General features: G+C 40.4%; 1 protein-coding gene across 10 annotated transcripts in view; it reads left to right on the top strand.

Moving 5' to 3' along the window:
• The window catches only part of Dock10 (dedicator of cytokinesis 10), a 230,297-nt gene that overhangs the window by 63,116 nt on the left and 144,942 nt on the right, over positions 1–22,239 (top strand). The window contains exon 1 of one of the 10 annotated variants that reach the window (XM_051190562.1): positions 14,983–15,198. The exons of 8 other annotated variants lie outside the window; for them this stretch is intronic. In XM_051190562.1, the coding sequence (XP_051046519.1) occupies positions 15,112–15,198 (87 nt within the window). In that variant the 5' untranslated portion in view covers positions 14,983–15,111. Of the gene's footprint in view, positions 1–14,982; positions 15,199–22,239 lie in introns of those variants that run through there. One more of the 10 variants, XM_051190561.1, reaches the window with a different exon arrangement.

Genomic DNA, 22,239 nt, shown 5'->3' with positions numbered 1-22,239 from the left:
TAGTTCAATTCTGCCATAGATAGTAAGTAATTGCACTCACTGGAAGCCACAGTGGTCTATTAATAATGCATCCTAATTTCGAAAAGTAGTGTTTCTCTTGGCTTTTAGAAAAGCTGGTTTCTGTTCTTTGTTTTTGTATTTAAAACTCATGATTAAAGTAGAGGTTATGTGCACCTCATAAATGACCTGATAAGAAGAAAAACACATAATTATGGATAGTATTTCTGACCATTTCTATATAAAGTTAGCAAAATTCAAGTTTATTTTTTAAGAATGCTAAAATAACCCTATGACATAGTGTTTTAAGCTATAACATACCTGTAATATCAACATTTGAGTCAACACTCAAATTCATAACCATTCCCCATGTGAATATACCTCTGACCTTCTCACCACTAAACTGCACAACTTTACATTGTCCCAGAAGTACAAACCAAACAGGGTTCCAGGTCACTACACCACTTCAACACCATCTTTCCTGTCTCAAAGTGAGATCAGTGTAGTCAGACAGTGAGTGCAGGAGAACCTGGTCACCAGAGCTGTTATGACTCAAAACAGTCTCTTTATGTTTAAATGCTAGTGGCAAACTCACACATCTACAAACTTGGGGAACAGAACACATCTGTGTAATAGGGTTGAGTCCCAGGCTGCCTGATTGTCATCCTCGTATACAGTCATACTAAAGTTTCACTGTGATTGAGTGACCCAAGTTCAAGGAAACAGTTAACCTGAAGAAAGATGCTACAGCTCCCTTGGCTGGTGTCTGTGGAAAATTGTTTTTGATGTTGTGTAAATACTAGTCCAAGGACTATATTTTAATTTCCAAAAACATGCTCTGACTGCTAATTCTGGATTTCTATGGGAGTAGGTGAATAAATAGCAAGTCAAACTGTTAAACAGTCAAAGGGGAATGTGGTCTTACGCTATAGCTGACAATTTAAATTCATGGGCAAGAGGCCAAAGACGAATGGATACTATGGCACCAAAAGCAACAGATACTCTCGGAAGTCTGTTTAACATTGAGAAGAAACCCCAGCTGTTACTGCAGCATGCAGCAGAGAGAGTGGGCTCAGATGAGCAACACTTGCAGCTCAACTGAGTCATTAATTATTTTCCTTGGTGACCTCAGTGCTTACTCGGTACTTACCAAATGATCAGGAAAACCTGCGCATGCTTCATTCCATTAAGCGAGATTTCCCAGAGACCTAACAAACCCAAAGCCACTTATCTAATCAGATACTGCTTTTTCCCTACTTCAAAATAAATCACTTCACGTGTTTATTTAAAGATGCATCTCTCTAACTGATAGACACAAGTATCTTGGTCATATCACCATGGAAAGCACCTCTAGAAGAGATGGGTACCTTCGCTGGTTCTCAGAAAGGAACAAGTCAATACTAAAAAAGATGCTGAGATGTTGCCCTTAAGTCTATCTCCTAGCCACCATGTTGATAACAAGAGTCCCTTTGCTTTTGCACCCTTACAATGTGTACAATGTGTACAATGTGTACCCTGTTGTCTTTACTAAACTCATGCAATCACAATGTTGCTGTCCTCTTCTTCTACAAAGATATGTAAAATCCTATATAACTCAATTATTTGCTGTATGTATGAGCTGCAAGCCCAGTTCTTGAAACTGTGTCATACAGAACAAGTGTTCTGAAGCTGGCCATATTGGTTCCTAGAACACTAGCCCTGACAAAGTTGAGTCAGGGGGGCTGTTGTGAGTTCATGGCCAGCCTGTAGGGAATAGAAGACTATTCAAAAGGCAAAATGTGTAAAAATAAGCATGGGAAGCATCACATACTGCATACTCCAAGAGTCTTGTTTTCATGTTGGAAATGCACAGCTCTGGGGAACTCAGCACCAAGAGTCCTGTTTAGCTTTACTCAGGCTCAAGTTTCTCAAGTTTAGTTGACTTTGTGAATCTCCTAAATCTTAAGACATTAGAGTGACGCCTTCCAGGAGGGGCCAACAAAATTTGTCAAGTGTGCAGTGGAGGAGGTCATGGAATGGGAGGGTGATTGGGGGGCATGGGAGGGTGAGAGAGAGGGAGGGAGGGAAGGAGGAGGAACTGGGATCAATATGTAAAATAAGAAAAATAAATAAATAAATTAGGGAACTCTAGAAACCGTAAGAAAACACAAAGATACTGACCAGAATGGATGATGCTTACAGCTTCTGGAATGGGAATGGCACATTAAAGCCCTTCTTTCTAAAGGAAAATTGATACAATAAGGGGGATGGTGAAAAAAATCACATCATTAAAATTTCAAGAAGGTTATGCAAATGAGAGGAGGAAATTAAAAGTGAGTGTCAAGTCCCTAGCTTTATCTTCTAGGTGGGCAATGCCATGCACACAATAAAACTATGTGGAAGAGGATTTGGATGATAACGTTATGAACATTTGAAAGAAAATATTAAGGCATCTTTTTTGTGTTTGATTTTTACTGTTTTGTAGTGCAAATTTCCCATCACTTCTATAACTCTCTCCTTTAAACTCTGTGTGGGTAAAGAACTTTATCTTCCTGATTATTCTAAATACTTAGTCTAATATCTGTGCTCATCCGTGGAGTAAACAAATGGCTGCAAACAGTTAATAATGCTTGCAAGGAAAAAAAAAACTGCCTTAGCTAATGTAAGAATCATAATGAACCAGGAAGTATGTCTAGGCCCTCAGATTGCAGCTGAGGTTCAGGGACAGGCCCTGGGAAGCTCAAAGAGGAAGAGAACCCAGTAACAATGATGATGTAGTGTGCAGAATTGGGAAGACTGTTTTGGTATAAATTATGCCTGTGTATTTTTTTTCCATGTCATTTCTTTTGGACCAACAACTTATAAAAGTGACAGTCTGGTGGTGCAAGGATACCTTGATGTTCCCTGAGGGGTAAAGGGATTCAGATGTCACCTGTGAGGACATTCAATGCACAGTGATCATAACTGGAAAAAGAGAATGACTCTCCCTGCTACCTCAACCCTGCCATGCTCTCCTATAGTCTTGAGGGTCTGCCGTAGTCTTTAGTAGGGATTTGCACAGGGGTCAGTCCCAATGGCAGAGTCATGTAGCACTGAACATCAAGCACCTTCCAAAAGTACCAGTTTCCCTGTGTTGTCTCCAGTTCTTCAACTGCATTCAAGTTGAATGTAAGGATTGTGGGGGGTGGGGGGGAAGGGAGAGAGGCTGTTTTAAGAAATTGGTATATTCAAATTTCACCAAGACAATACAAAGAAACTTAATTGAGTGTGAAAATAGGGCCAATGCTCCTGTCATGTCAGAAAGCACACCTACATATTTCTGGATGAGCTCTAACAGATGACAAAGGTAGCATCTTTGGGAGCACACCATAGGGACTGAGTATATACAGCAAGGGCTTTTGGTTGGAAATTGTCTTTGTTTTTTAACTGACACCTGAAACTAAAAATGAGAAGCAAACAGAGGCTTTTGTTTTTCTGGACATTAATTTACTTGAAAATAGATGACATGTGTGGTATTATTAAAAACACACACACAAAAAAAAAGTGGACTATCAAAGATGGAAAGGGCTTTAGGACAAACACATTCATGGAGACTACTGTCTGGCCCAAGGTCATCCAGTCAGAAGTGAATGGGCTGGATGCATGCCCACTTCCTGCGCAACTCACTGGTAGATTCTGCCTGACACAAAAGAAATAGAAAAGGAACAGAAGAAGTGACTTATCAAAGGCAGTCCCCATGCCGTGGCTATGGCTGCTGGAACACAAAAGTGAACATAGATTCGAGGCTGGTTTCTGAACACGCACTCCTCAATGGCTGGTAAAGCAAGAGGGATACCAACTTTAAGTCATGCCAATGAGCTTTTCATGCAAACTAGGTACCCGCTCTCCTTCCCAATCTATAACATTCTTGCAGTAGAGTGAGCAGATTAAATGTCCCTTTGTCAGTGTACTTTAATACCTTTCCGTGTCCTTGGAAAGTTACGGAAAGAGCTTAGGGGAAGACAGAAAATGAGTAATGAGTGCCATGCCCCTCCACCCTTTGTCCTGTTCACAATGTCAAATTGGTAATTATAATGTTAGTCCTCCCCACATGCCAGTAGACAACCCAGCACAGCTGAGACATAAAGACCATACTGTTTATTACTCTGGGAATTCACAGACCTTGTTTAGGCAGGAGGAGAACCATGTGAAGATAAAACAGCATATGATATTGGTTAAAGTGTGGCTTTCTTAACTTCCTTGCTATTTGAGCTTTTTGTGTGGGGTGAAGGGAGATGACAGAAACGGGATAATTGGGAACTTTTGTAGTTGTACCCCCCGGGGATTTAAAAATGAAATGGCCAGTGCTGCCAGAGACAATAAACAAAAAGAAGTCAGCTGTGGATGGTGTGAGTAGGCAGAGGTATACAGGCTACTTCATTGCATTGTCGTATTCCTGTCACTGCCCTTGCAAAGCAGTTGCCGCCCTTTTGGTTTATCCCTACCTCACCTTCCTTCTAGTGGTCAGATCACAAATATCTAGGAGCTTCTGTACCCCCTTCCAAACAGGGGCCATAGGCACCCAGCTTCAGATACCTCCTCAAAAGGATTTTCTCATAGCCACACTTTCAGCTACTATTTGTTGAGTATCTTAAATCCCAGGCACTGTGCTAAGTGTTCTACATGTATTTATTAGCAAGCCTCACAACATCTAGTGAATGAAGAACATGACTTATCCTGAGTCCTCTGGCAAGTGAGACTGGGAATCCAACATGAGCTGGCTGACTTAAGGTCATTGTAATCTCGCAGTGGCAAACAACATGCTCCCATCTTTATCCTCCAAGTGGGTACCTTCATCTCCAACTCAAGTAGGTGGCTTAGCTTTTCTCTCATAAGAACTCATCCAGTATTGAAAGTTACAATGGCTTCCAATCTTTCTCCAGTAAAACTAAAGGCATGCATAGCTCCCAAACAGAAACACAATCTTAGAGACACAAAGTGGGAGTTTCGGGTGTTGATGATAAGAAGGAGTGGATACCATTATTCAGAGGTTTTTTTTCAAGTGGTTGATTCAGCATTTAAGAGGTGCTAACTAAGCTTGAGTTAAAGAGACACATCAAATATCATCCAGATCACTAGTCTGAATGCTGTCATCTTAGAAACACTATGTCTGGATCCCAGCATGGGACAAACATAGGCCGCCTCCCTTCCTAGGGTAACTTTGCAGTGTCTGGAGAGAGTTGGCTGTCTCAATAGAATGCAATTTCATGGTTGACAAGAGGGGGAGGTGGCAAATGACATCTCATTGGAATAATCTAGCAAGACGTGTCCCTAAACATCCCACAGTACATAGGATTCTCCTTGACAAAGAATGAAGTAGTCCCAAATGTCAATAACTCAGTCTTAGAAAGTGTGATTTAGATAATAACTTCAAGAGACATGGCAAGCATAGCAACCTTTATTAAGTTATTTGCAGAGGGTGACCCATAAAAGGAGATGAAGTGAAATCAGAGGTGGGTGGGGCAGATAAAAGGGGAAGCTGGAAGTAGGTCTGAGGCCCAGCTTTTGATGGTATACTTTACTCCAGGGATTTCTCTTCATTCACTTCAATATACAGCACAATCCAACTACTTAGTTAATTTCCCTGACTGAGCATGCAATAGGGAAAAGAAACATTTGGTTATATAGTAAGACCTCAGTCTGGGATAAATAAATCATTTGTATACGGAGGTCACCATAGAAACACTACTGCCTAAAACATTGTTGGCTGAACTAATTTGCTGGCCACTGTTTCTTAATGTGTGGTCTGTGCAGCATCTATAATAAACAGATGCTCAATGTAACAGCAGGTGACTGAGCCTTTCTGATGCCTGAGGTTGGAATCCACTATTTTATCACCCTTCTTTGTGATTTGAGCATATACTAGAGAATTTTCTTTGGCTCTCATTGCAATAGAGACTTCAAAGCCACTACTTTGCACTGTATTGAGTGTGTGCGTGCGCAGTTATGGATACCAGAAGTCAATTCTTGCTGGCTTCCTCAATTGTTTTCCAAGTTATATTTTGAAAGAGTCTTTCCCTGAATCTGGAGCTCACTAATTGAACTATTCTGGTAGCCAGTGAGCCCCAGGAGTCCTCTTGCACCTCCCTGGATTACAGATGAATTCTGCTGAGCTCAACTAGTATAAGTGGATACTGGAGGTCTGAACTCAGGTCTTTACTGACTGGGCCACCTCCCCATCCCCTGCCCCTGTCCCTGCCCATTTCTCACAACATATTCTTTCACAATAACAAAAATCATCTGAGAATAAAGTAAGTATAATGGTGATATTCTATAAATAAAGCAGAATTTCCACTGAGACTTGATCTCATTGTGTACAACATGATTTCTAGAATCATTATTAAAGACTAGGTGACACTCATATTGAAAGTTATCGGCAGTCATGGTCACAGGATACCAATTTTAGGGAAAATTGGTTTTAAAGGGAAAGAATTCTGGTCTGTAGTGAACATTGCCAGTTGTAGAATGCTGGAGTGGGGTCCAAGCCAGCAAACAAAGAGAGATCTCTGTCTCTGTGGAAAATCCCAGTGCATGGCAGTCTCTGTCTACTAAAGAATAGCTTTAATTCAGAGTTCCTAACCCCAATGCAGCTGAGGCTGTATTTGTATGTTTTCACCTGACATTCTATGAAAAAAAGAATCTGCCCCAACTGAGAATGGCTTTCGGTTCTTTTTCAAAAGATAGAGAAATGATACTCTGATGAAAAATGTAGTGACTTTGCAGACAGTGCATTGCTCAACTCTCTTCAGAGTAGCTGCCTCTTGTGGTAGAAAGCAGTTAACCCAGACACCCACATGTGTCCAACCTATAGCGAGTAAGAACATCAGAGTGCTGAACCTTAAATGTGACGTCTACATCGCATTCCTCACTTCAGGACTCAAATGTATATGTGGAAAGGGATGCAGAAAATCATTAGAGCCAGGGGCTGACTATAAGGAAGCTGTTTTCCAGACACAACAGGGCAAGGGTGCATATGAACTCATAAAGACTGTGACTATACACACAAGATGTATACAAGCTCAATGCAGACAAAATCCCGACGTGGAGGAGGGGAAGAGGGCATGAAGTTCCACTGCTAGCTGAAGAGCTACTTCATTAGATTGCTGATGGGAGAAAGAGAGTCAGTTTTGTTCAATGGAATGACACCTGGTACATCAATGCATTCCAGGACAGACTCCACCTTGAAGAGTACTCAACCTACACAAACAGGACTAGACAGATTTTTAACAGAGAGGGAGAGACATGGATAGGGACAGGGACAAATGAATATTTGTTGGTTGGATGGGTAGGAAGGTGGGGGAGGATCTGAGAGGAGTTGAGGGGTGTAGGTAAAAATCAAAATATATTGTATGGATTTTTCAAAGAATAAATAAAACCATTATGAAAAATTTAAAAAAAAAAGCATCTAACTTGGAGGGATTTCCAGGTTCTTTTCCAAGGTGAAGGGGGGGAGAGGGGAGGGAGGAAAAGAGAGGGGTTGACAAATATGCAGAATATATGTGTTTAACAACCATTTTTTTTAAAAAAAAAATTATAGGCTATAGAAGAAAAAAGGTGTCATGTTTTTGGAATAAAATGTAATGGAAAAATAGCAGCATGCTCAAGGTAGTTAGCAGCACAGCCCTTTCAGGATAGCGCCAGAGACTGAGTCCCACATCAGCTGTGGTGTATTCAAGGTTATCATCTCCTGTTGCTTGGCCTTGGCTTCTGAGGATGGAGGCAAATGGGAGTGATTTCGATTCTAGTTTCCATAATAAGGAATGGCTGACCCTTACAGTGCTCTCATTTTCAGTAACAGGCCAGTCTAATACTAGACACACTTAAGTACACATAACTCCTTAAAGCCAGCTGTTCTCCACAACATGTCAGCACCACTCTTTATAATAAAGCTTCAAAAACTTTAAGATTAATATTTAATAAACTCTAAAATCACAATTTTTAACCGCATGAGATCTATAGTAAAATGTATAAATGTCATTTCTAAGATGGCAGTCTGTGACCAATGAGGAAGTGCATGACATGTAGTCCTCTCCCTGATTGCTATTTGGTTCTGAAACAGGATTAGGAACAAGTGCTTTGCCTTCCATGTGCTCTATCCCATCTGACGGTGACTCAGAATTTTCACCTGCTCAATTCTACTCAGATAATAACATGAATAAAGATAATGGGATACATATCAGAATGTAACTGGATGGGTTACTATAAATTATTTTACTGCAATGAATGCATGACAAAAAAAAATCACCACACAAAACTGACACACATTAAGCCAACACACTACTCCCTCACACACAACATGCATATACCATATGCTTCTACTTCTATCATGTCAAAATTCTCGTTAGGTGTGATACATATCGCATAGTACTCTTTCCCATGAAGGCACAAAATACTTCATTCTAAAATCAGTATTATCTGAAGGAGAAGTGTGCTAAATGAAAACACAAACAAACAAAAAAACATTGTGTTCTACAAACACCGCCCACTGAAAGCATTGTGTGCAGAAGTGGGGTGGGGTGGAGAAGTCCCTGTAATCGTTGGTAACTGATAACTGTGCAGTTCAGCTGACCTTTCACACAAGAGGAATAGACTTGAGTGCTAATAACTTGAATGGTACTTCTGTCTAGGCCCAGGCTCCAGTGAGACCACAGAGGATGAGGAAGTATCGCCTTGTTGCTTGGTTTCCTCTAACTGTGCTTGGTGGTGGTAAGCATTGCTTGCAGGTGCTCCAAGGAGCAGATTCACTTTTTCCTGCAAGCAAAAAACAAAAAACAATTCAATAGTGAGCTCCCATCATGCAAAGGGAAAATCGACTGGAAACAGAATGAGGAAAGAAGAAAACAAAATTACAAGATAAGCTCCTTAGCCATTCCACAGCACTAAGGAAGTATTCAGTAGGTTCCAAAAAGCCCAAACAAATGATAACACAGATAGCATGAAATAAAGATGAGGTGGGCAACGTAAGTGAAAGTACTGCTAACATGTGTTCAGATTTGGGGTTGCAAACCTGTGCAGTCTCATGTGTACGCAGACAACATTCAGCCCCTAAGATTTCACTTCCAATATTTTTTAGTCATGTTTAGGAAGTGGATTCACAGACATCATCTATGATATGTTATCGAATTTCTGTCTGGCAAGTTGGATAGGCTGAGTACCTGAATTTAATCAAACATTTAAAAATATAATCGAGTATGTGAGAGGTCTCCTTAAAGCTCCTTTCTCTAGCTGATTGCCTTCGTTGTCTGCTTGAAAATATTTGATTGTCCCTGACATTTCACTTCCTTTCTTCCAATTTTGCTTCTTTCTGCCCTACCCTTATTTTCCTCACCTTTATTTCACTGGGTTGTTTTTCCAGTAAATGATCTACAAGCTCAACTTCTAATTACTCCCACTCATTCTCAACTCAGCAGAAACCTGGATCCCACCTAACGGCTCGGTGGAAACCACGCTCAAAGGGCAAGTGTTTTCCTTATCTGCACCTCCTTCGCAGTATATTCTTAAGAGTAAAAATACTTTGAGAAGTTAAACACACAAAAGACCAGACTATAACTGAGGTGGATGCTATCTTTAAGATGTCCCAGTAATGCTTTAGCTGGCTCTTGGAAACCTTTTTCTCGTGCCGATTGCCCTGCCCGGCCTCAATACAAGGTGGTGCTTGGTCTTGATATGCAGCATGATATGCCTTACTTTACCCATGGGAGGCCTGCCCCTTTCTAAGCAAATACAGAGCAGAGGTCGATTGAGGGGGGCAGGGTGAGGGAGTGGGAGGAGAGAAGGGAGGGGAGGCCATGGTGGGGATGTAAAATAAATGATTTTTTTTTTTAAAGAAAAGATGTTCTGTTAGAAAAATCAAACACTAATCTTTTAGTGCTAATGTGATAGGTTTTTGAAGTTATGAATTAAGGTTGTGTAATGGTTATTTCTAAATGTCAGTTTGCCACAACCAAAAAGACCCAAAGAGCTTAATGGAAGAATTATCTAGATTAGATGGGCCTGTGTGTATGTCTGTGGGGTATTTGTCTCGGCTTAACTGAGGTGAGAAGAGTCACTATGGGGCACACCATTTCATGGGCTGAACCCTGAACTGACTCAGAGAAGAAAATTGTGAGAGTATTAGCAGCAGCAAGCAGACAGCCTGGGCACACTTGTTTCTCTCTGCACTTGGCTGTGGGTATGATATTACTAGCTGCCCTGAGTTCCTGCCTTGACTTCCTCTCAATGACAGACCATAACCTGGAGTCATAAGCCACATAAACCCTTTCCTCTCCTGTGTTGCTTTTTTTTGGCCAGGACATTTTATCACAACAACAGAAACTAAACTAGAATGAGTTACTAATCAGACAGCCTGAAAATACAAAAATTTTGAGGATTATCCTAGAAGAATAAGACTGCCCTCCCAAAGTTCCAGACTCCCAGCGTCCCCCTGTTATAGAACAACAGAAGCAGAAGATGGATTAGAGAGACGAAGCCCAACATGAGCTCTCCATTGTAAGAGGGGTTCAACTGCTTCTGACTTAGAAAGGGACCATTAGCCAAGGAATGCAGGCAGCCTCTGGAAGCTGACCACAACCCCAGAGTGACAGACAGCAGAGACATGGCCACTTCAGGCCTCCAATGGCAAGAAATGAATTTGGCAGCAACATTCTACGGGCCTGGAAATAGATTCTCACCCAAGGAGTTTGAGAAAGGCCACAGAACTGTCCACATCTGGATTTCCACCTTGTAGAAATCTAAGAGGGGTCAATAAAATCCTATGTGCTCAGAATTTTTTCACTCTTGAAAACTGTGAGATCATAATTAGGGCTTGATTTCAGTCTCTAGGTGTATGGCATTTTTCCTTTACAAGAGCAATATAAAACAAAAACAGGCAGCTAGCATATTTTCTGAAATTTCTGACTAGTATTCAGATTCCTATGGTTAAGACTGTCCAAACTTCCAAACAGCTACTGAAAATTGAAGATGTCTCTGAATGCATACACAAGAATGCATAGCCCCTAGAGTTTCTTACTTTTTGCATACCTCTGTATGTGTTTATGAATCCTTTGAGAAATTCATGCAATGTATTTTAATCATACCAACCACTTCCCCCAACTCTGCCTAGATCTACCTCCCTTTCCTACCCACTCAGTTTTTTATCCTCTTTTTTCAAAAGCCCATGAAGTCCCATTCACTTTTGGATATATAGCCTTTCGGTGGAGCATGGCGGGCATACCAGGGGACATATATACCTTTAAAGAGATCTGATTCTTCTGCTAGAAGCCATTAGCTGCCAATAGATTCCAAGCTAAGGGAAGGACTTTGTGGAATCCTCCCCTTTCCATGCTTGACTTTGGTCTGGCCCGACGGGGCTTGCGCATGCTGTCACAACCACTGTGAGTGAGTTCATATGTGCAACTGCCCTGTTGAGTCTTTAAAAAATACTATTTGTTTTAGACTCTGGCTCTTACAGTCTTTGTATTCCCTCTTCCACCATGATGTCTGAGCATTGTGAGCAAGGGCTATGACAGCTATGTCCCTTTAGGGCTGAGCATTCCTCAGTCTCTTATTCTCTGTACCTTAACCAGTTGTGGGTTTCTGTATCAATTGCTACATACAGTAGATGGGTATAAAATAAAGAGTCATTGTGAGTTTGTTTAATACTCTGTCCATTTGACAGAGTAATAATAGTAGGTTTCCCCCTAGGGCTCATGACCTGTTTATCCACAGTTTCTTCAACACAGTACCTGTTGTGAGTTCCATCTTGTGAAGCAGGCCTTAAATCCAATCAGAAAGTGTTTGGTTACTCCCATGATATTTTTCTCTTTATAGCATCAGTGAGGTTGGCTTCTCTTGCCACGCTAGTCGTTAGTGTAGCTCACAGGGCTCACAGCTGAGCACTCATAACACCTTCCAGCACTAAGAAAGCTGGCCAGTTGGGAAAGAAGCCTCTAGGTGAGTACAAGTTTGATTTCTCCATGTCTTATGACTTGTGTATGTGGCATCTTCAGCAATAGCATCTTGTCATCAAGTTCTGGAAGGTAACCATGAGCAATGGCAATGAACTAGAATGTTTGGGTGTCTACAGGAACTCACTAATCAACAACTCCATTCCTGGAAATGGCTTTTTTTATTTGTTAACCTCTGGTGAGTAGTAGGGGAATTTTTACCTTTTATAGGGTAATTCCATTTAAGTCCCTTTCATATATGTTCATGTGTGTGTTTATTTTAGGAAGCTTCAACAGTAGTAGGTTTACATATGGCTTTCTCATATTCTCTCTTAGACCCTGCCCTCTCATAACCTACCCCAATTTAACCCTTCCTGTTCTATTATCCCCCTTTAACCATTTATCCCACTTACATATCCCTCCTGGAAAGAACCCCCCAACATCTAACTAATTTTCTGAACTCTTTGTGTATGCCAAGTAAAACATATTATTCCTAAAGATTCAAAGCTAACATCTGTAAACAAGAGACGAGGTGTGAAGTTTGTCTCCCTAGGTCTAGGTTATCTTACTCAGAATTATTATTTCCAGCTCTATCTGTTCACCTGAAAATATCATAATTTTGTTTTAGTTATGTCTTATGTTAAAGCCCTTTTCAGGCCCTAGATCTATCCATGCCTCAGGTGACACACAACCTTATTTATATACTTCTTGCCAGAACATCTGGGTTCTTCACTGTGATTGTTAATCACTATAGCACCTCAGTATTTTCTGGGTTACCTTCCATCTGCCACATTCAGAACAACTTTAGTGTTATGTTCTCTATAATATGTTAGTTTCTGCAAAATTCAATTTCCTTTTGCAACCTTTCTATTGAACTCTATCCATGATTTTTCTTTCCATGTCTCCAACCTGGCTCTGCCCTGTAATTTAGGAATACACCTCCCTTTGTGTTCTTGACACAACGCTCAGCATTGAACATTCAATGTAAATTAAAAAAACCCTCTCTTCTTACTCCCCTGTAATAGGATCCATCTCTCTGATAGCCAACCTCAGGAACCTACAAGATTTTAATTCTAGACGTTTTGTTAACTGGCTTTGGGACTCCTGTTGCTATGGCCCCAACTATCTTCTTATGTAAGACTAGGTTGAAAATAGCAAAAATAACAAACTTACTTTATGGTCAGTTTGTTAGAGTTTAAATAAGTACTTGAACCAATACCCAGGACCTACTGTCTCCTCAAAAAAATTCCTTCTATTATTTTCTGTTTGATTGCTAAATCCTTATTTATAGCCTCCTTAAAGTCAATGCTGTAGATGGATACAAATCTTTGGAAATTTAGTCTCTGCAACCTATCCTGCCTGTAGCTACCCGATGAGGGTCCTCCTAAAATACCATCTTATTTATTATTTAGAAATCCCTCAGTAGTCACTATCATTTTCAAATGCCGTAGAAACTTTCATGATATTGACATTCAGTGCCATAAAGGAACCATCTCTTGCTTCATTTTCAACCCTCCACTCCTCCTATTTAACACTTGGCTGTAGGTAACATTTACTTCCAGCTTTTTCCTAATATTCTGTTTTGCTTTACTAGTAACTGTGCTTATGATATAACAAGCAAAATAATATATTGTCTTTTTAAAAAGCACTATCTCAGTTATCCTTACAATTTCTACAAAGTAGTAACTATAATATGTCTGTTTTCTAAGCAAGGAAAAGCAGACCTAAAAAAGGGTGAGCAATTAGCCAAGAAAGATCAGTCTCTTGACACATTCTTCCCTGATGCCTGCTCATCCTAATGTCCTTACCTGTAAGATCTGCTCCCTTGTTCTAACCTTCTTGATACTCACCTATTATTCAAAGTTATTTAAAAATTCCATAAAAATGACATTTCTACACAGTTCTCCCAAGCTTCTCCAATCTAGTGGGATCCTCTAGCCAACACAGCTTCTTAAAACTACAGGAAATGCCATGCATTTCTCAAAAGCCTAACAGTGCTCAAAAATAGTACTTAATTGATTCTGATCATAGACTAAAATCAAGTTTCTTTTGTGATGAACTTGACAGTGACCCCTAGCCATTATTGGGTTTATGTTTATCGATGACTCTCGCTCACTGTCCTCATTATTTTCATCTCCCAATACATTTCTGAAAAAGGAACTTAGATGGGACAAGATGCCACAGGATGCTGGTGATGCAGCTTTTAGAGCTTCCCCATGGTTCCATCCCATGAGCTATACTCTACTGAGCTATCAGGCTTCTCCTGCTTTTCAGTCACCATGAGGTCTGTCTAGTAAACATCACCAGATGCTCTTTGGTGATGCCTCTTTAAGAAAAGCTGTGTTCAGCACCCAAAAGGATAGAGCAATGAGGCAGTCATTTTCCCCCCCCTCAGGCTGTGCATTGAAATCTAGCCTCACACATGCATGAGTTCTTCCACTGAGTTTCAGCCCCATCAAAATGAGCCAGTTTTAAATTGCAGAAGCTGAGGCATGGGAGGGACTCCAGGATTTAGAGCTGTGGCGGCGCCTAAAGAGGAATAGAAGACAGACTGTATGCAAAGTCGAGAAAGAGAGGAAGTTGCTTAGGAGTTTCTTGAGATTACTATGTGCTTCTTATAAGGTGCTTTGCCTATCATCTAAAACAGTGAGACAGGAATTCAGAGTCCCATAGTTCGGGGAACCCACAATCCATAGCTGCTTAAGTGACTTTATGATTGAAAACTAAGAAGTTTCAAAACACTATTTTTCAACCCTGGAAATAAAAATAAATCTTACCCCAGAAAAATTACATGATGAGTTGGACTCCTAACATCATGTCTTGCTCATCTAATAGGTTATCAATGGGTTACATCTAGAGTGGGTTCTGTTAGAACCATTCGTACAAATGATCAGTGATCTGTGTCTGTGTCACTGTGTTGCATGGAAGCTGGTAGCTAGGGAGGACTTGTGCACAAAAGCTGCAGTTCAACAGCTGGTAGTTAGCCATTCACAGGAAGCGGTGACTTGTGGGTTTGCCTTTCCTTTCTGTTGAGTTATATAGATGTAGCACGAATACTTCCCTTCTGAGGGGAGCAGACAAATTTGTTCAACCAGCTTGGCGAAGCCTCAGAGAGAAAAGGTCTCAGGACATCGGGACTTTTCAAGTATTTTATGACTCGATATCAAGGCATATGATGAGCTTCCGAGGAAAGGAATTTTGGAAGAGGAGGCGGACAGTGAAGAGAGTGAATCCAGAAGGAATCCACAGAGCTAGTGCTGTAGGTATCTGAGTAAACTTCTCATATTTTTTTTAATTTCTTTTTTTTTATTTTACATATCGATCCCAGTTCCCTCTCTGTCCCTCCCTTCCTCTCTTCCACCCTCCCATGTCCCCAGACCACCCTCTCATCCCTTTCCCTTCCCCCACACTCCACATGTAGGGTGGTGCTTTCCTGGAGGGGTCATCTAAATCTGTCAAGTCATTTGGAGTAGGGACTAGGCCCTCCCTCCTGCCTCTAGGTTAAGGGAGTATCCCTCCATGGGAATGTGCTCCCAAAGTCCTTTTGTGCACCAGGGAGTAAACTTCTCATCTTATTGCCAACATTTTCTTTGAAAATTGCTGTGCTTTAGAGTGGGTTTCTACCACGAGTTCCTGGACAAAGTGCTTTATACAACAGCATGTTCTGTTTGGCTCATAAATAGCCCTTTTAAAACTTGAATATTTATTTTAAAAGTCACCTTGTTTTCAAATTTTATGTAACTGAAACATACAGATACTGGATATAATCTGAGCATTGCCAGAGGAATTGGGATTCACCTAGGGCTGTCCTAACATGTATTATTGTTTCTGAAATTGCTTCTCTTAGTTCTATTTGTTTGCTTTTTAGATTTATGTCTTGATTTAGGTTTGGAGTTTATATTTCTGAGATAGAGTCTCACACAGTAATCGACAGTGGCCTGCAATGGCTATGGAATCCAGGCTGACTCAGGCTCCCAGCAATCCTGCTTCAGCTTCTGAGTAGGGATTTATAAGTATGAGTTATATTCTCTACTCACTCTCTTTCTCAAAGATTAGTCTGAAGTTCCCTAAATTATGACCCCAATGTACTTATTTGTTTACAATTTTCTTAAATATCAATGCTCTCTTTTTTATCATGTACCATTAATTTACTTTAACATTCTTAGAAAGAATAATTGAAACTCTGAAGGACAGGGTAAAGAGTTTCATCAACAGAGCCAAGGAAGATTATAAAAGGTCAGAAAGATTTTATTTCATTGTGAAAATGGTTCTTCCTTTTTGTTCTTGCAAAATGAAAGGAAAACTATGGACAGACACATGTCCTTACAGATACACATCTAGAATTCTGTAGAACTCAGTGGTAACTGATCGCCAGCTCATTTTAGGAGGTTGATCACTTCACAGAGTTGATCGAGTTCTATGTGACATCTTCAGAGCAGTCCTCATCCACAAGATCATGGTCATTTGGAATCTGCACATTATTATTGAGGGGGTTCTTCTATGCATTGTAAAGACATTTAGCAACTTCTCTGTCCTTTCTTTATGGGGCCTTGGTGGCAGCTGCCCTGAAAGAAAACACCTATCATGTCTTCTTCATGGGAAAGACTAATTGCCCATTTGACAACTGCTTTTCAATGGGTTAAAAACAAACAGAACAAAAACAACAACAAAAACTGATAAAAACTCTTTACTAATACCAACGTCTAAGTCTAAAAATGGATGTAGCTTCTAATTACACAGACACACACACACACACACAAACAAATACATACATGGCTTTCCTTATATAAAGATTTGGTAGCCATTAAAAAGGAAGAGCATTTATTAGTAGCATGTATTTCCTGGCTTGTAAGATTGGCAGTGTGCACTTTGTTCAGCTTCTGTCTCAATAGTACATATCTGTGTTGGGCAAACTCAATCATGTTTCTTGGCATTGTTCCCCAGGCATGTGGCCTGGGTTTGCCCCCAGAATTTGCTCCCCAATTGCCAGAAATGTGAGCTCAGTTGTGTCCTCTTGATCAGCTCAGCAAAGGCATCCTCAGTTGTTACTCTTTAGTCTTTTAAAGAGTATAATTGTTTCAAAAATTCTCTTGGTGTGTGATGGTTTCAACCTTCAGACCAGTACGGAAAACATAATTCTCCAGCTGGATCTCTCTCAGTATTTAAAAGCACTGAGGGTAATGTCACCACGAGATTTACTTTTTTTTCTTTCCACTAAAAGAGACAATGCACAGGAGAAGAATGTGTCTGTCTTCCATCCACCACACATCCAGTATTGGCAAGAGGACAGTCTCCAGTGTCTCACGGTATAATGAAGCTAATCACTCTATGAATTATCTTAATTGAATTTGAATGTATTGCTGCTGAGTACTATGGGAGAAGCAGCCAATGAGGACCTGGTGTTTTCCCACAGCATTCAGTAGCAATGCATTCAAATTTAATTAAAGTCACTCAAAAGTGAATAGCTTTCTTCCGTGGAAAGCGCTGGGGACTTTCCTGCTAAGCTTGCCTAGTTTTGGTCCACCTAAGATAGGGATATCTACTTCCACAAGCTTTCTCTTCTATTGAGTAGAGAATTATTCAGTTCATCCTCAAGTATTACCCTAAGATGTGGCTTTCATTTTGGAAAACAGACTCCAGAAAGTGAAACAAGTAATTAGTGGGTGCATGAGACAGACACCCCAGGGCCAGCCTGACTCTCACCCTCTTTATACTCATGTGCAGATTACTTAAATCACTCTGAACTTCTCATCCCCCTTCTGAGAAATGTTTCTGTAACACCCATTCCATCTTAAGATCGCTTGCTAGAATTACATGTATGCCTTCTGAGTCTAGTTTGAAAGCTGCAAACGGCAAAATGATTGTCCTTTAAGTATCAGTATCTTTCCAAGGGCAAGAAAAAAAAAAGAGAGTTGCAGTTCAGGTTTCTTCTAGGTGGCAAAGTTTCAGCCACAGGGTGCAGGGTCTTCTGCCATGTGGGAGGAGCAATTTTGATAACACAGCCACTCAGTAAATATACAACTTGATTGTGTCGACTCTCTAGTGCTCCAGATTTCAAGAATTGTGTGTGTGGATGAGGTGGGACTTGCCTCAGAGTGTGCCATCTCCTCTAACTGTGTGTACCCAGGTTAGGAGAAGCCCACCCAGAGCCAGGTGGAACTTTCCACTATAGGTTTATCTAAGCGTCTAAACATTAAACTACACCCCTAGCTTGCCCTCAGAACCTCCTGAAGAGGTGGGTAACGAAGATGCAAATCAAGTAACAGAGTTCCCCAACAGAGACCTAAAGTCATGCCAGGGAACCAAAAAAAATATATCCTTTTAAATTGTTTTAAAGCTATTGTCATATATTGTAGTGAAAGGAAGATAATGATTGTTGGATATAATTACCACAATTTCTTTCTTCCCACTCTCTTGTAATGATCATGTGGGCACTGGCACCACATTCAATCCCTGCTCTCGGGCAAATTTAAAATTTACTGAATTTCAAACAATCTAGAATACTTACTCAGAATCGGAACTTTCTGACAATATGCCTTTCAAATTTTATACTCTGTTAACCCAGACTGATAGTCTTTGTGCATTCTGCATCATTCAAATTCTATTTAAAGCTGTATGTTATTATTATATATAATATGTAAAGCTATATATTGTTATTCTGAGGACTGGAGATATAGCTGAATGGTAGAGGGAGTGCCTAACATGCAAGGCACTGGGTAAAGCTCTCCAGCACCTCAAGAAAATAAAACCATCATTACATTACTCCTTTGCATGAAATCTTAAATTGTTTGGAAGCTTAGCTTGTTTGCCAAGCTTTCAAATGTTCAAATGCATTGACTAAGAAATACCTTCATATATTTGGGCCCATATTTCCAGAGGCAGCAAGCAAGTTAGACAGTGCTGTGTTGTGAGAAATGTTTAGAAATGAGACTGATTTGTGAGGTCACCACAATATTAGAGTTGTATGTGCTGTTCTCCACTTGATGATTTGTTTTGTTTTTAAGCTGCATTTATATGTTTACTTTTATTTTTATCAGGATTATTTAGCATGATCTCTAGTGCATAGGAAATCTTAATGAAAAAATCATTTCCTTCATCAGTTTCATGGCCTCATTTAGAAAGATCAAATCCATGATTAAGTTGAGTAATTATGTCTGTCAACTGCACAGTCAGAAGCAAATGCAGAAGTTTTAAAAATAAATGTGATTCATTCTTTTAAAGTTGTCACTGGCTTGTGGATTATTAATCTGCAGCATTTCTGGGTATTTGGAAAAGCTTGGATACACATGACAGTTTGTCTTCTCCTTAGGAATGTGGCCTGTGAGCACTTTAGGAAATGAAAACTGTAGGCAGAGACACTAATTGGAATGATTTCTAATGGGTCCCTACATGCATCACAGTGCATTGCACTGTTCTGTTTGAAAGTACTTATCCAGGATAACTTTTGTAGGCTAATGTAACTCATCTCACATCCTGGTCACATATCCTCCTTGGCTGTTACTGCTTGTTGTATATGCACTTTTGGAGTGGGATATCCATTTATGCCACCCCACCTTATAAGGAGCTAGTTAGCAAAAGGGAAGCACATAGTAAGGACCAGGAGTGATGTGCTAATGCTTTTTCTTTTTTTCCATTTCCTCGTTACACTGGGGAGCAAACCCAGGGGCCTTGAACATATTATGCAATCACCCTACCATTGGACAAGGTGATGCCTGGAGAGTAAGAAGGGAGGCTGTGGCAGGAATGAAGTAAAACTGGTTTACAAGGATGAAATTCACAGAAAGGTACTTTGGAAGAAAATAAAGAAGCCGGAGTTACCAGGGATTTCTGAGCCCAGTCAGACCACACACAAAAGGAGAAGTGTGCTTCGAAACTTGATCCAGCCTCAGACTGTGTGTGAAGGCTGATCAGGGGAATGTGAGTGGACCACAGAAAGAGAGCAGGTAGCTCAGGGGCCAGGGAGCTGGAGAATGGCTGCCTCCAGATTGAACTTGGGATTGGAGTCTGTAATGTAACAAAGACTGACCGACCTCCCTTTCCTCAAGGCAAACTGTTATGGGAAAGAGAAGAATTAATGCAGAAAAGAACCACCTTCTATCAGAGTGTAAGATGGGCTATTTGTTAAAGGAGAAGGTTTATAGTGCTTAAGAAGTAAAGTCATGATACAAAATCATTCCTGATATGGAATATTTTAAAGGATCCCTTTGAGGACTGGGGACTTGCCTCAGTGAGTAAAATGCTTGCTGTGTAATCATGAGGACCCAAGTCAGGGTGGCAGGAGAGACTGAAGCTCATTGAGTAGCCAGCCTAGCTAAACAGGTAAGCTCAGGGTTCATTGAGAGATCTTGTCTCAAAAGGAGTGAGATGGAGAGCCATTGAAGAAGACACCCGACACTGATCACTCACATCCAAATGTACACATACACACATGCACCCTCATACAAACATATGTACCTTTTCATTTTCTCATTTTCTTTGCCCTCCCATAAATAAGTGTTTGTCTTCCATCTCTGCCAATTTCTTTTCAAAGGAACCCAATGATCTCATACCATTATATAGACTTCTAATGCTCTGCACAATGAAAGAAAAGAAGGGAGGGAGGGAAGGAGAGAGGGAGGGAAGGAGAGAGGGAGGGAGAGAGAAAGAAAAGCAGGGAGAAAAGAAAAGGAGGGAGGGAGGGAGGAAGGAAGGAAGGAAGGTAGAAAGGGGAAAGAAAAATCACAAAATTGGCAGGAAATAGTACCTAAAACTACATCTTTATTCTAGAATATTCCAAACAGGATAATAAATCCTGGTTTGTGCTTTTGTTTGTTTGCTTGCTTTTGTTGGTTTGTTGAAAATAAATTCTGGTTTGTGTTTTGTTTTGTTTGTTTGCTTTTATTGGTGCGTTAATTTTTTGGCCCTTCCAAGTACAAACTGCTGACATAGTGGACCACTGTCTTCAAGTTTAACTGAACTTAAAAATAAACTCTCCCATCAACTTACTGGTTAGGTTGCACAAGTTTTTAAAACCCAAGGAAAATAATAATCAACTATGATAATCTCTTCTAGAATTTATATAGGTACTCAATGAGAGAGGGTGTTAAAATGTATCATAGTCCTTGTCATTGACTATAAAAGCACCTATAAGAAAGTAATTATTATTGCCATTATGATAAACTAAAGGACAGTAGCTATTGTTACTATTATTAAATACTCTGATGTAGTTGGATTTTTCTTGTAAGCAAACATATATGAAATAGTCTTAATATAAAAGTCACCCCAAATGTGACTCCTGAGATGAAAATAATAGAATGAAGGAAATGATCTGAGCCAGGGCATGGCATCCAGGGGATATTACAAACCAAGGAGATCTGTCCGTGCAAACAGACGCCTCCTGTGGAGAGCAAAATTATAGCCTGTGACTGTCAGCACTGAAAGCAAATGTGGTATACTCTTTTACTTACTTCATAGTCTTCATCTTCTGGCATCATAGGAAAATGATGGTTGGATGCATTTGTCCTGATAGAAAATTAGAGATTAGAGCTGCCCTTCATGTATGACCTTGGAAAGCCAAAAGGTTATTGGAACCTCTCTCGCGCGAGGCACATTAATAACTAGTGTATTTTTTTCACAAGATGAAATGATATTGGGCTCTATCAGTAATACATAATTGTTGAAGTCCTGAATTTCAAAGGCAGAAGTCATTGGCTGCAAGAGGTTGTACATAAGCATTCAAATCTGGAGAAAACTTGATAGGCCCTTGTGGTGGGTACTGTTCCTCATATTACAGAGTAGATTTCTGTAACTGCAAGAATTAGAAATCTGCTCACATAAACAGAAAGTGCAGAGAAGGGAGATGAAGGCAGGATGTAGGTAGGCTTGGGACAGAGCCAGGAAGGAAACCAGAGCTACTGAGGCAGTGGGAAACCCTGTTGTCATGGTAGTTGGACCCAATGGACAGTTTTTGTAAAGCTCAGCCCAAGAGCTTCCAGACTTTTCCTCAACCCTGTCATCCCTTCAGTGACGATTGGGGATTCCAGAGGGAAAGGTTGCATGGGCTTTCCTTGGGCTACATCCCCTTTGACCATCAGAGAAGCAGACAACCCTTTGACCATCAGAACATGATTTTAAACATCAGAGATGATTTAATGATCAGACTCATCACAGCTAGTCCTTAAGGAAGAGACTACAAAGAGTATCATTTGGAGAAGATTTACTGAAAATATAAAATCTAGTTGGAAGAATTGCCCACTTTTGATTTGTGCTTATGTATAAGTCCGTACCTGTCACACATACAACACAACAACTTGACCTGGGA

The sequence above is a fragment of the Phodopus roborovskii genome, unplaced genomic scaffold (assembly GCF_943737965.1).
Source record: "Phodopus roborovskii unplaced genomic scaffold, PHOROB, whole genome shotgun sequence".
Classification (NCBI taxonomy): domain Eukaryota; kingdom Metazoa; phylum Chordata; class Mammalia; order Rodentia; family Cricetidae; genus Phodopus; species Phodopus roborovskii.
Note: the sequence above shows the minus strand (reverse complement) of the source record. Positions and strands in the feature narration are given on the sequence as shown.